Source organism: Dipodomys spectabilis, unplaced genomic scaffold (assembly GCF_019054845.1).
Source record: "Dipodomys spectabilis isolate Male_0828 unplaced genomic scaffold, ASM1905484v1 ptg000069l, whole genome shotgun sequence".
In the NCBI taxonomy this organism is placed as follows: Eukaryota; Metazoa; Chordata; class Mammalia; order Rodentia; family Heteromyidae; genus Dipodomys; species Dipodomys spectabilis.
This window is the reverse complement of record NW_024870746.1, coordinates 3136086-3150707: the sequence shown is the minus strand read 5'-3', so window position 1 is coordinate 3150707 and position 14622 is coordinate 3136086. Positions and strand designations below refer to the sequence as shown.

Genomic DNA, 14622 nt, shown 5'->3' with positions numbered 1-14622 from the left:
CCTTATGTTACCTCTTGACTTCTAATAGTATATAGTAGGGAAAGTTAAAAATAAACGGTGCTGCAGTCTTGAGCTGCAGACCTCCCGACCCCATCCTTTGTCTTATGTCTTTATTTTTCCGTCCTCGCCGCCTAATTCAAGATTCCCTTTTGTTGCCAGCAGGCTCTGGCAAAATCCATATTGCAATGGGCTGAAAAGATAGGCTGGCTATGTGGGGAAGTTTATTAGAAAAAAAGCAAAGAAATTTACTGGTAAACGAATAGAAATGTACATCCTCTAAAAACAAACAAACAAACAAACAACAACAACAAAAAGAAGAGGAATATAAAGATGTTCTTAAATGTTGCCAGCATTGATAGAAAGGCTAAAGATGCAAGAAATAAAAAATTAGGGAAATAAACAAGTCTGCCAAGGTGGGAGAGGGGTGATCCAGAGCACCTGTTACAATGGGAAGATTATTCAAGGTCTGGCCAAAGGCATGTAGAGCTTTTACAAGGTGAAAACAACGAAGGTCCTCAGTAGTAAGTCAGTGGTGAGTGGGGCAAGCCTTCTCCCCCTTCCTGAAGATGGTCCGCTTAATGGCCTTAATGAGTTCCTTGTTTCGAAGACTGTAGATAATGGGATTGGCCAGTGGTGTTAGCACTGAGTAGACTACAGCAAGTGTCCGGTCCAGGGTCAGGGAGTAGCTCTTCTTTAGCCGAACGTACATGAAGATGATGCTCCCAAAGAAGATGAGCACCACTGTGAGATGGGAGGCGCAGGTAGAAAAAGCCTTCTTTCTTCCTGCCGCGGTTTTGATCTTCAGCACTGCCCCGATGATTCTCCCATAAGAAACCATGATGAAGAGGAAGGTGACAAGGATGATGAAGGCATTGACAGTGAAGTCCACCAAAACGTTCGTAGATGTGTCCTTGCACGCCAGGCTCAAAAGAGGTGGAAAGTCACAGAAGATATGTTGGATTTCATTGTAGTCGCAGAAGGGGAGCTGAGAGACCAGGATCACCTCAGAAATGGGACACAGAAAGCCACAGGTCCAACAGCCAGCGGCCATCTTGGCACAGAGCGTTGAGGTCATGATTGCAGGGTAGTGGAGAGGCCGACAAATAGCCAAGTATCGGTCATAGGCCATGGCTGTAAGAAGGTAACATTCAGAGGCCCCCAGGGAATGGAAGAAGTAGGTCTGCAGCAGGCAACCTGCAAAAGAAATGGTTTTCTTCTCACTGAGCAGATTTGCTAACATCTTGGGGATGGTGGTGGCGGTGTACCACAGCTCCAAGAAGGAGAGAACGCTGACAAAGTGGTACATGGGTTTGTGAAGTGCTGGGTCCAGTCGAATGACCAAGAAGATGAGTGTGTTGCCACCTATGGTGAACAGGTAAGCCAGCAGCAGCAGGACAAAAAGCCAGCCCCTGACATGTCCCACGCTGGGGAAGCCAAGGAGCACAAAATCAGTCAGGCTGGAGTGGTTGTGGGGCTCCATGGAAGGCTGGCATAGTCAAGAAAAAGTGGGGAGAGCTTGAGTAAGGAAGCTATTGAACCTAAATCAGAACTTTTTCTCTCCCTCCCTTTCCCTTCCCCTCTCTCTTTTTCATAAAACTAAAAACTAGCAGCTCATTACTATTTCTATTGCAGCTACTTTTTATGCTGCTCTAAAAACAACAGTAGTTATTTCCCCTGATCTAAATACATCCAATAAGATGATTACTACTTTCATCTGGAAAAAAGATCAAACTCAGGAACATAGAGAATGGAGAGATGATGGCACGTGTCCATTTCATCTAGACACTATGTTATGGAAACACAATTTGAATTTGTGCAATTTAACTCTGTTCTGTCTGTGCCTATGAAACTCTCTCCAAACGTTTTATCCCCTTTCTAAGTCATAAGTCATCTGCCTTTTCTTTTCTTTTTCACACTTAATTTTATTATGAAGGTGATGTACAGAGGGGTTACAGATACATAAGTAAGGTTAACAAATACATTTATTGTCCAACATTGTCACCCCCTCCCATTTTCTCCCACTTTCCTTCCCCTCCCCCACTTCCTTCCCCCTCAAAGGCTTTTTTTAAATCAAGTCTAAAGAATGAGTTTTGTACCTAAGAGTAATGTTGTAGAAAGTCTTCTTTCTGCTGAGCTCATTTGTGTAAATATTACTAACCAAATACATGTCAGACATCATTTAAAATGATATACTTATGAACAATCTCTACCACTAGAAAACCTTACAGCCTCATTAGAGGGTGCACACATCCATTGGACATCTTGATATAATGTGAATGCAAGGTGCCAAGCAAGGGTCTCATTTGTCAAAGCAGAGTAACTGAAAAGAGTTTTGCCAGGCATCGGTGGCTCACACCTGTAATCCTAGCTACTCAGGAGGCTGAGGTCTGAGGATCAAGGTTCAAAGCCATCCCAGGCAGGAAACTCTGTGTGACTCTTATCTCCAATAAACCACTCAGAAAACCAGAAGTGGCACTGTGGCTCAAGTGGTAGAGCTCTTGCCTTGAGCTGAAGAGCTGAGAGATAGCACCCAGGCCCCGAGTTCAAGCCCTACGACCGACCAAAAAGAAAAGAATTCCTGCAGTGAAGAAGTCCTTGAGCTGGTTTGTCCAAGACTGTTAAAGCACACTGCAAACAAAATCTTCATGCCCTGAGCATCAAGCAGCCTTAGGATCAGATACATGCTCCCCTGTATAGAGAGTGAAAACGTAAAGCTCAGCCAATGACTTGGAAATACATCTTAGAAGATGTAGGGTATGTTTATAAATGAACAACACGATCAGTTGTGAATTATTAACAGAGTTGAAATTTTAACTCTTCTGACATCAAACTCAGAACTTCATGTGTAAATGTGCCTTGTGGAAGCTGCTGATGTGAAGACTAGAAGACTTCGGTAAGAGAATGCAGACTCCACATTACTGTGGTAATAAGCAAAGTTCCTCTGAAAAAGGTAAACAGCTAGATAAATGCATGCAAGGAATATACAGATGACTTGGTTAGATTTTATGCCACAATCCATGGCATATTTTAATTGTTCTCAAGTGCAATCTAAAAATGATACGTAAGTCAGGAAAAGAATACATATCCTTTAGGAAAATGTCACCCTCTCCCTCCCTCTCTCCCAGTTTTCCCAACCCATCTCACCCATAAGTTTATAGTATAGTTTATTATGAAACTCTTTGCCTGACTTATGTAACTATAACCCCTCTGTTTTGTTTTTAGCATTTTTCAAATAAAAATCATTAAAACATTGGTAATAATCTGAAATTTTAATTATATGTATCTGAGCTCCTTATTTATTTTTTTAATTTACAGAGAGGTTTAGAGTATATGTTAGGGTTAGTTTTAGGGTTAGCATTAGGGTTTGGGTTAGTATTAGCCTAGCACTAGGGTTAAGATTGACCACCTAGCTGTTAGAGCTAGGGTCAGGGTTAGGATTGGGATTAGGATTACGGTTAGTATTAGGATTAGAGTTAGGGTTAGTTTGAGTGCCAGGACCTAAGGTTAGGATTAAATTGTGGGTTAGGTTTAAGCTAGGTTTGTAGTTAGGCTTAGATTAGGATTTATAAAAATAGATAAAAATGTATATGTACATATATACATATTCTTTTATATATTATATTATATACCTAATGTAAAAAAGACAGTAAACCAAAGGGGAGGTAAGAGGAAGAAGAGGATTTGAATATTAAACAGGCTGGATCTTAGATCTAAAATCTTTTTAGGCCTGTTACTCTTAAATTCTTAACACTGAATATTCTACAACATACTTATTTAAGTCATCTCTTTATAGATATAACTCTCTAAATAGGACCTGCTTTCAAACTCATTTCAAATCTTACCTTTCAGATCACCAAACAAGTCCTGACTATCATCTGCTTCTGTCATGCCAGGTTCAGTGTGTGGTGGGGGAGGAAGATTAAGTCTAGGAGTCTTTTCTCCTCCTCAGTGAGTACTGTCCCCATAGGCAGAGTCCCTAGAGCTAACACTAATGATGTGAGGTGACAAGATGCAAGGGAAGAGAGACACCCTTACACCCCAAGGACAGGTGGGAATTAAATAGTTCAGTCTGAGCTCCTGGGAAGGCACTTGGAGCTAGGTTGGATTTGTTCAGGTAGGCTCATAGAGTGCAGACTATTTCGTCACATATTTTTTTTCAGTACTGGGGTTTGAACTCAAGGTCTCATACTCACTAGGCAGGTACTTTCAATACCCCTGTCCTCATCACCCTTTTTTGCCACATTTCCTTCTCATTTCTTGTAGCTTCTTAACAGGCAGACGTGGCCTAATTTCCTCCCTCCTAGAACGAGTTATCAGTGATAAGGAAGCTTCAGTGATAAGAGTTTCCTGTACTGAACCAAAGCATGGATAGCAGACCATGAAAATCTTCCTTTGACTCATTGCTCCAACGAAACACCATTCATTGGGCTTTCACTAAGCATCTAAACTGTGAACAACAATGCATGGGTTGACTATTCCACTCACACCAGAGGAAACATAAGTATACAACACTTAATAATGAGCCCAAAGCCACACCCATTCTTATGCCTGCATTTTGAACCAGGCTGATACAGGCTGTATAATCATCATTTCTAAGAGCTACAGTGACCTTTCTGTAAGAAAGGTCACAAAGCCCCAGAATGATACATCTGTAAAAGCATGCACTCCAGACTGACTGCAACTCATTACCTATGTGTTCTCAGGCAGAATTCTTTACTTATTTTTTAATCTATATTTTTATCATACCTGTGTACAGTGAGAGCTGAGATACAATACAAAAGCTATGCTAACTATACTCTTTTGACATTTTGTTAGCCTGTATTTCTTTTTCTTAATTTTAATTTTATTGTCAAGGTGATGTACAAGGGTTACAGTTATCTAATAAGATAGTGAGTACATTTATTTTCTTAATATATATTTTAATTGTAAAGATACTTCAGAGAGGGGTTACAGTTACATGAGTAAGGTAATGAGTCCATTTCCTATCAAGCATTGTTACCCTTCCTTTGTTTTTCCCCTACCATCCCTTCGCTTCCCACCTCTCCAACTCCCCCTCACCACACACAAAGCTGTAAAGTTCGTTTTCAACATAGTGTCTTATACATCTCATTGTTACACTGGGTCAACCTGTATCCTTTGTTCAGCTTTTTATTATTTCCCTTCCCCTGCCAAATTAGAAAAATGTATATACAAGATGCATGGCACTGGAATTAAATACAGTGAAAACAGTGATTCTGCCATGGGGAAAGACCATACAAGAGAAACAAAAACTTAGTCCATTATAAGTACATTAAAAACAACAGCAAGAAAGATAAAACTACTTGTGTCCATATCTTGGGGTTCATTTTGCCTAGCATCATCTTATATGGTCATATGTACATAGCTTTTGACCTTTTCTGCTTGTCCTAGATGTATACTAGTTATTGCAAATAAGAGAAACCATGGGACCTATGTTTCTTTGGGCTTGGCTTACTTCACTTAATGTAATTTTTTCCAAGTCTTGCATTTCATAACAAATGGGGCAGTGTCATTCTTTCTGATGGAGGCATAGAATTCCATAGTTCACACACACACACACACACACACACACACACACACACACACACACACACACACACACACACACACACACACAAATTTTCTTGATCCATTCATTTACTGAGGGGCATCTGGGTTGGTTCCATATCTTAGCTATGGTAAACAATGCTGCAATAAACATAGTTGTGCTGGTAGCTTTAGTGTGGCCTTGTTTGTGATCATTTGGGTAAATGCCCAAAAGTGGGATTGCTGGGTTAAAAGGGAGCTCTATGTGGAGTCTTTTGAAGAACCTCCATACTGCTTTCCAAAGTGGTTGAACAAATTACACTCCCACCAACAATGCAGTAGGGTTCCCTTTTGGCCACATCCCCTCCAGCATCTGTTGTTATTAGATTTCTTGATGATAGGCATTGTGACTGGGGTGAGGTGGAATCTCAATGTTTTTTTGATTTGCATTTCTTTTATGGCTAGAGAAGTGGAGTATCTCTTCATGTGTCTAATGGCCATTGTTATTTCCTCTTCAGAGAAGTCTCTCTTTAAGTCTTTAGCACACTTGTTAATTGGGCGGTTGTTTCTTTGAGGATTTGTTGTTGGGGGATTTAATTTTTGAGTTCTAAGTATATTTTAGATATGAGACCCTTGTCTGTTGTATGGCTAGTGAAGATCTTCTCCCAATCTGTGGGTTTTCTATTGATCTTGCTAGCTATATCCTTTGCCATGCAGAAGCTCTGCAGTTTCATAAATCCCATTTGTTCAACCTTTCTTTGATTTGCTTGTTGTGTTTCTGGTCTTTATTAAGAAAATTTCTTCCAGCCTGTGCCAAGGAGCCCTAGAGTTTCTCCTATTCCTTCCTGTAATATTTTATGGGTGTCTGCTTTGACTTTGAGGTCTTTGATCCATTTGGAGTTGATTCTGGTACAGGGTGATAAATAAGAATCTAGCTTTAGCTTTCTGCAGGTGTTTAACCAATTTTGCCAGCATCATTTACTGAAGAGGCTGTATTTCTTCCATTCTAATTTTTAGCTCCCTTATCAAAGATTAGGTGGCTATAGGTCTGTGGGCTCATTTCTAGGTCTTCAGTTCTATTCCGTTGGTCCTGAGGTCTGTTCTTGTGCCAGTACCAAGCTGTTTTGATTACTATTACCCTGTATTTCTTGCTTTGCATAATAGGTATATATAATAGATGTTTATGAAACTTCTCCAAATAACTGAGGAATTTACCATAACCAATCTTATTTAAAGAAGACATATCTGGGCTCCCTTGAGAATCAAGTGATATGTCGATATCCTTCAGTCTAAGAAAAGGAATACATTGATTGTTTAGCAAATTGTCTGATATTTTCAGTGAGGGGAGGATCCCAAACCATGGAATGTGGAGCAGTTCAGTAGGACAGTAGTGGAAAAGGATGATCATCATAGGCTGTAGATTCCCATTGGTTGGGAGGGCTCAAGGGAAGCAAAGTGGGCACCAAAGTGAATCTTATCTCAACATCAGACTAAACCTATAATCAGTAGAGATAGGGCAGTCACTCACATTAGGAGAGGAAGTGTGTTTCTGGTTTCCACAGTGATCTTGTTTTTGCCTGTTTAGACATCTTATTTAATGGTCTCCTACTTTTTTCCCTACCACATTATGACAGTTACAGCATAACCTCATCTGATTTGGGGCTGATGAGGCTCTCCCAACAAGATGTTCCTGAGGTAATTTTAGATTTTGATTCTGTCATCCTGACTCACTTCGTGTTAAATATTAATTTTACAGGTGTGCTCTTTAGTTTCTCTATGACATTCCTAAGATGTCTAGGTGTCATTCTGGATCAAATTGACAGCACAATACAGACTTCTAGATCGTTTTCTTCAGAGTCATGACATAAACATTTCATAGAAAGTTATTTATAGAAATACGAACTCTTCTAACAATACCCTTATACTATTCACATTTTTTCTTTTCCTTACTAGAATGTTCCCTGGACATGTTCATAGAATTGGGATCACAAAGGCAGGACAAATAAAGGTAAAAAGGTGAGAATAATTAGGCAGAAGTAGGAATAATATGATACAAAATGTCTAAGGATAGATATCAGCTCCTAATTCAGCTTCATCAGGGAAAATAATTGCAAACCAAGATGAAATTGTTTTGTGACCATTTATTGGTTTGTTCTAAACCTATAATTTGTGCTAAAATTACAGTTTAACCAACATGAAGTTTACCCGTCTATCCTTACGGAATGCCATATGAATACTTTAGGCCAGAGCTGAGTAAACTTTTTCTTAAAGGGCAAGACAGTAAATATTTTAGACTAGCTAAACTTAGCAAATTCTATCACAACCACTTTCCTCAATCTTTATAGCTTAAATGTAGCCATTTGCAGTATGTAAAGGAAGGGGTTTGGCTGCTTTCTGATAGAACTTTATTGATAGAAAATAAACTGCAGATTTTATTTGTACCAGAGGCAACAACAGTTGAATCTGTACACAGTTGAGGTGAATGCTGTACACATGTGCATACACACTTGCATACACTCATGCACACGTGCACACACACACATACACACACTTGTGAATAACTTTTCTCTAATTCTAGTGTATTAACAATATTCCCGGTTTCATCTGAACAGATTATCTCTGCCTTTCTTAAAGTCTTCGTTCCAACAACAACAAAATCCTAATGCATAGAGAAAAATACATAATATCTTGTATCTTCCTCTTGATTTGGCTATTGTGCACTTTTAAATGGATGTTTTCAGGGCCCTGTGTCTATGTGTTGGGCCCTTTGACCAGGTGAGACCTGAGGGGCTGTGGCAGAGGCCACAAGGAGCACAGTTGTAATGTCAGAGGAGTCTCTTTTTGAGGAAGGAAAATACAAAAAGAAGACTAGCCCATCTACTAAGAAGGAAATAAACTATATTTTAGGGGAAACCATAAAGTATATAAGTTGGAAATCAGTTCAGAAGCTTTTATAACTCATTTTATTATTTTAATAAAAAGGCACGCAGTGTAATTTTAAAACACCATATAAACTAGGCAATTGTGCACATTATAACCATGTTGAAAAAGAGTTTTCGGGTAAGATTAATTTCTGCGCGGCACGGAGCTCATCTCTTTTGTGTCTATACATTCAAAGAAAGAAGTCAGGATGGCACTGCTGTTACTTTTCAGTGTGCATATAAAATAGAAGCCTTTTGCATTAGTCCTGAGTTGCATTTATTTAGTAGATTCTAGGATATCATAAAGTATGTCCATACTTAACTGTTCATATATTATGTTTTTGATCAATCATTTCAGATGTAGATGAATCTGATGTTTCTCCACCAAAGGGGAAAACTGTTTAAGTTTTTAATTTTACATTAGAAGAAAATTGTAAACCTTCAATTGTAAAGCTTTTAATTTATAAAGTAAACATGCCATTTTACTTTCTGACTTCTGCTCAACTTTGTAGCAATCTCAAAAAAGATTATTGCTTCTGAAAAATTTTAAGCTGAACCCAGTATGGAATTTTTATAATCTGTGACAGATGCTCTATCACCTTTGGTTTCAAAATTCAATCTGAATATTTTTGTAAGCAGCTTATGTGGATTTAATACCTCTCCCTATCTTGACACATTTTACTTCTGTTAATGAAAAGCTATCAGAGAAAAGTTTTAGATTCCAATTTATGTTTTCTCAATAGACAAGTTCAATTTATAATTTCTAAAGTGATGTCACCCTCATGTATATGACACTTAGTGAATATAAAATTATTTTATCAGTCCCTTGGTGTCTGGTAGAAACACTAACCTTTTACCTACTTTTGCTTCTCGGATATGCTTGACCTCAGGAAAACATTGTTTCCTGTGAACAATTGGTATTCAAGTTTCCTGAGGACCAATTTGAGTTCATCAGATACTATTTCATTAGCAGGTCAATTTAGCAAGAATTTTCGGCAGGAATATATTCTTTCTCATTGTATCAGAAATAATAACTTTAGAAATTTATAGATTATTTTTAGGCTTGATTATATCTTATTAGACGTTTCACACATTTTTGTTGCTGTAATAAATGATATAAATTTACTTATATTTTCTGTGTTTTGCTGCCATACAACAGTGCAATTGGCTTCATTGGACAGTACTTTCTATACAATGTTAATGGAAGTTGCATTAGCCATTAGTCTCATTTTGTCTTTAATCTTAAAAGGAAAGACTTTTCATGCTCCTCCCTTAGTTCTGCTACCTGCGTCCTCCCCCCAAAAAGTTATTAGAATATGGAAGCTTCTCTTAATAGTCTTGTTATTTCTTATTTTTATGAATTATTGTGGACTGCATTTTTATTCCTGCATCACATGAGAGAACCATTTTAAGTCTTTCATGTTCTGAATGGCATTAGTTTGCTTTCAAAATGTTCAATCTTGCATTCTTGAGAAAAGTCAATAAATTATTGGTGATGATTTGGATGTAAGTGACTGTGTTAATCTTCCTTATGGTTCCCCTGCCCAATTACTATGCAGCACTGAAAGTCACAGACATTATGTGTATGGCAGAGTTGAGTAGTGTATGCAGGCTGGGTGGGTTGGTTGGACCCCAAGGAGAAACGCAGATCAAAGAGTTGGGCTGTGTATCTTGCAGCTCTTCCTTCCAAACTCACCAATCAAAATGGATTTTAATTTACACTTAAGTCATCTTGAAGTATGTTACATTCTACCCTAAATTTTTTAATCTAGTGGATGTGAGATGCATGTTTTCATGAAATTTAAAAATCTTACAAGATTTACTCAGAAAGACCTGTAGGTAACTTATTGGATCATATTTATTCTGTAACTAGTCAATGTCTCCATGCTTAGAGAAAGCTTGGAAACATATTTTTAAACTTATTTTCTGAGTCAGAGAACTGGATCACTACCCTATAAGATAGGCATAATTCTGAACCTTCACGATTGCAGACCAAAACCCCTTCATTAATTAAGTAGTAAATTAGTTAACTTAGCTGACCAACTAAATCATACTCATGTTCAAAACAATTCACTTTTTTCAACCTGCATTTAACTAAAAGTTAATTTAAGTAAAAGATCAGATGTGCCTTAATTCTTGGGATCATGTAAGTTCTGAAAATTGTATAGAATGGTAGGTAGCAAAGAGACTGACACATTATGTGAGACCAGTATCTATGACTTTAAAAAATACTGTCCTTGTTTCTCTCTTCTTAGTACTTAAAAATTTTGAGTTGATTTCAGATTCTATGTAATAACTGATTTTATAGAAAAAAAGAATTGCTTTATTTTCCCACAAGACTCAAGCTTAATGAAAAAATAAGCATATGATATTTAAGTATAAATGATTTTTGGTACTTTTTTATTGTAAAAATGCTGTACAGAGGGGTTAAGTTACTTGGACAAGGTAATTAGTACATTTCTTATTGAGCATTGTTGCCTCCTCCTTTGTTTTCCCCTTCCCTTCCCTCCCACCTCCACAACTACCCCCCCCCCCTGCACCGCCCTCCGCCAAAGTTGCAAAGTTCGTTTTCAACATAGTGTTTTGTACATCTCAGTGTTACAATGGGTCAACCTGTATCCTTATTTAAGCATTTTGTTTTTACAAGGCCATACTAAGGCTACCAGCACAACTATGTTTATGGTAGCATTATTTACCATAGCTAAGATATGGAACCAATCCAGATGCCCCTCAGTAGATGATTGGATCAAGAAAATGTATTTAATTTTTTTTCTTTCATGCATTTGTTTCTAATGCATTTATAAGATTATCTCTTTGTTGCTTTGTATGTCCCTCCCCCACAGTATAACCCCTGCTTTCACTGTATTTGATGTCGGTATAATTTGTGGAGGAGAAGGGGAAAAACAAGTCATTTAAGGATAACTGTGGACCCGTTGCAACAATGAGAAGTACAAGTTGTCATGTTGAAAACGAACTTTACAACTTTGGGGGGGGGGGGAGGATTGGGTGGATGGGTGGGGGGAGGCTGGGAAGGGATGTGAAGGGTAAACAAAGGAGGAGGCTGCAATGCTTGATAAGAAATGTACTCATTATCTTGCCCATGTAATTGTAACCCCTCTGTACAGTATTTTCACAATAAAAAAATTAAAATTAAAATTAAAAAAAAGAAAATGTGGTATATACAAAATGGAATTCTATGCCTCCATCAGAAAGAATGACATTGCCCCATTTGTTAGGAAATGGAAAAACTTGGAAAAAATTACATTAAGTGAAGTAAGACAGGCCCAAAGAAACATAGGCCCCATGGTTTCCCTTAATTGCAATAACTAGTACATGTGTAGGACAAGCAGAAAAGGCCAAAAGCTATGTACATATGACTAGATAAGATGATGTTAAGCGAAATGAACCCCAAGATAGGAACACAAATATCTTTTTTCTTTCTTGCTATTGTTTCTAAAGTATTTATAATGTACCATGTGATTTTTTTGTTGCTGTGTTTGTTCCTTCCCCCATGGTATAACTCCTGTTTTCACTGCATTTGATGACGTTGCCCTGCATCTTGTACATACACTTCTCTAATTCGGGGAGGGGAAAGGAAAAAACAAACTGCATAAATGATATTATTACCAGAACTCATGAAGCTACACAAAAGAGACTTCCAAAGGGAATAGCTATCTACCTGGTCCTACTTATATACCAAATCTAAGACATTGTCACACACAAAAAATTAAGACACAGAAAGTTTGATACCAAGAATGTTTATTAGTAGGACAAAATGAATGAGTATATCAGACGTGGGTGCAGGTACACTTGATAAAGTTTACAATGGACATTTTGATACCAGGAGTATTTGTGGTGAAAATCAAAACAAAACAAAAAAACAAGTTGGAGGTTTGGCTTACATGTTCCTTACAATAAGGGCTTTCCTTTGTCCTGAGCTTCAGGTATATTCAATTTTTCTTGCTGTTACTTAAGTGCATGAGGGTTACAACAAAACAAGACAAGCCTTGGAAAATCCTTGGCAGAACACAGTTGATACAAGTAAGAAGGGCATGGTACGAGAAAGATAGGCCCCAGGAAGAAGGCAATAGCTCATGGAACCTGTGTCCTTTTCCACTGTACTGGGTGGTGATCAGGGCCACAAGTTTTCTGTGACAGAAAAACTGGAAAGATAGAGAGAGAGAGAGAGAGAGAGAGAGAGAGAGAGGAAGAGAAAGACAGAGACAGAGACAGAGACAGAGACGGAGACAGAGTATAAAGGTCACATGAAAAGTATTAGAAAACCTAAGTGCTATTTCCCATCCTGTGTCTAAATTGCCATATAATGTTGGTTAAATGTTTCTCTTACCTCTTGACTTAGATTGCACTTCTGTAAAGACAAGGATTTTAACTAGATAACTTCTGATGTCCTGCCTAAATACAGGTTCACTTATTCACTGACTTCCTGGTGGCATTCATGTAGATGCAAATGGTATTCTCTCAAAGTAAGTCTTCAAAATAATATTATATTTTATCAGAAACTTGAACCTAGTCACTTCTTACAAAAACAGAAGAAAAGAAAAGAAACTGCTTTTACTTGGAAAAGAGTTGCAGGTGTAATTTCTGCCACTATTGCTTTTCATTCCCAAAGTATTAATCTTCTTGGTATTATAATATTAAAATATGTTTTCCTTTCCTTCAGCCCCATCAAATGTCAGAGGAGAGAATATAGTCCAGGTCCGCATGTGGCTATCAGGAGGAAATTTACCTGTGGCCACACTGTCAAATCTCAAGTTGAATAACTTGTTAACAATGAGTAGTTTAGGACTGTAAAATATTCATGGTTTCAGGGTTACTGAAATGAGAGAAAGACCAGTGCTACTATATGGCACCCCACAAACATACTCCTCTCTGTGTTTCTTTGTTCTTAAAACCAAATTAACAGCAAACCATCCTTGAATTAGAAGAAAAAAGCATTTCAAATTCATTATTCAGAGACAGTAAAGATAAAACTTATTCGTGCTATCGTTAAAAATATTAATTTGCTTTCTAGAGATTTTGTTTTAAGTAAATTCCATTTGTATTTTCCATAGAGCTGGGGCCATATTATCCTAAGACATGATATCTGCATGCTTAATAGAGGAAGAGAACCTTGGATCAGAGTATGGGAATTCCAAAGCGTGAGGCTTAGGGAAAATATCAGAGTAAACTTCCTGGAAACTGACTTGTGCTTTCCCCATTACCTTTCTGTCAATGAATACATTCCTTCTCACTACTTTTTATCAAGTCTTGTTACTACACACAGAGAGCAAAGTAAACAGTATGATTCTTTTTATTTATTTATTTTTTGTGTGTGTATGTGTGTGAAAATACCGTACAGAGGGGTTACAATTACATGGGCAAGGTAATGAGTACATTTCTTATCAAGCATTGTTGCCTCCTCCTTTGTTTCCCTTTCCCATCCCTTCCCATCTCCCACCCCCACTCCCCACTCCCCCCACCCCACCCCCCAACTCCGGCCAAAGTTGTAAAGTTCGTTTTTTGACAAACAGTGTGATTCTTGTTGTTGCTGCTAGATGATGTGTGTGTGTGAGTGTGTGTGTGTGTATTCAAAGAATAGGAGAGGCAGAAAGAAAATGAATAAAAAAGGGAGAAAGAATTGACACCTCAAAATAATAAATAATACTGTAAGCTCTTTAAATACAGAAAATGTACTTATTTTTATATCTTCTCAGTTCTAAGACTACCTAAACATTGATGCTTTATGCTACTTTTTATTTCCTCAGTTATGTCTTTTTTCTCATATACAACCACATTTCTCTTTTTTTCCTACATGTATTCATTAATAAGTGATCATGAGCTAGGTGCCAGTGGCTCACGCCTATAATCCTAGCTACTCAGGAGGCTGAGATCTGAGGATTATGGTTCAAAGCCAGTCCAGATAAGAAAGTCCAATTAACCACCTGAAAACCATAAGTGACACTGTGGCTCAAGTTTTAGAGTGCTCACCTTGAGCTGAAGAACTTAGGGACAGCTCCCAGGCCCAGGACTTCAAGCCCCATGACTGACCAAAAGAAGAAGAAGTAGAAGGAGAAGGAGAAGAAGAATCTTGATTATATATTTCACACAATTATTTCATCAGTTAGGTAATTAACTCATTTACTTGACTGGTCCATTG

At 37.9% G+C, this 14622-nt stretch overlaps 1 protein-coding gene across 1 annotated transcript; it reads right to left on the bottom strand.

Moving 5' to 3' along the window:
* Window positions 1–526: 526 nt before the first annotated feature.
* LOC122109720 (olfactory receptor 6N2) lies at window positions 527–1480 on the bottom strand. The gene has a single exon (XM_042682296.1). It carries the CDS (start codon window positions 1478–1480, stop codon window positions 527–529), a length of 954 nt encoding a protein of 317 aa, XP_042538230.1.
* Between the last annotated feature and the right edge of the window lie 13142 nt (window positions 1481–14622).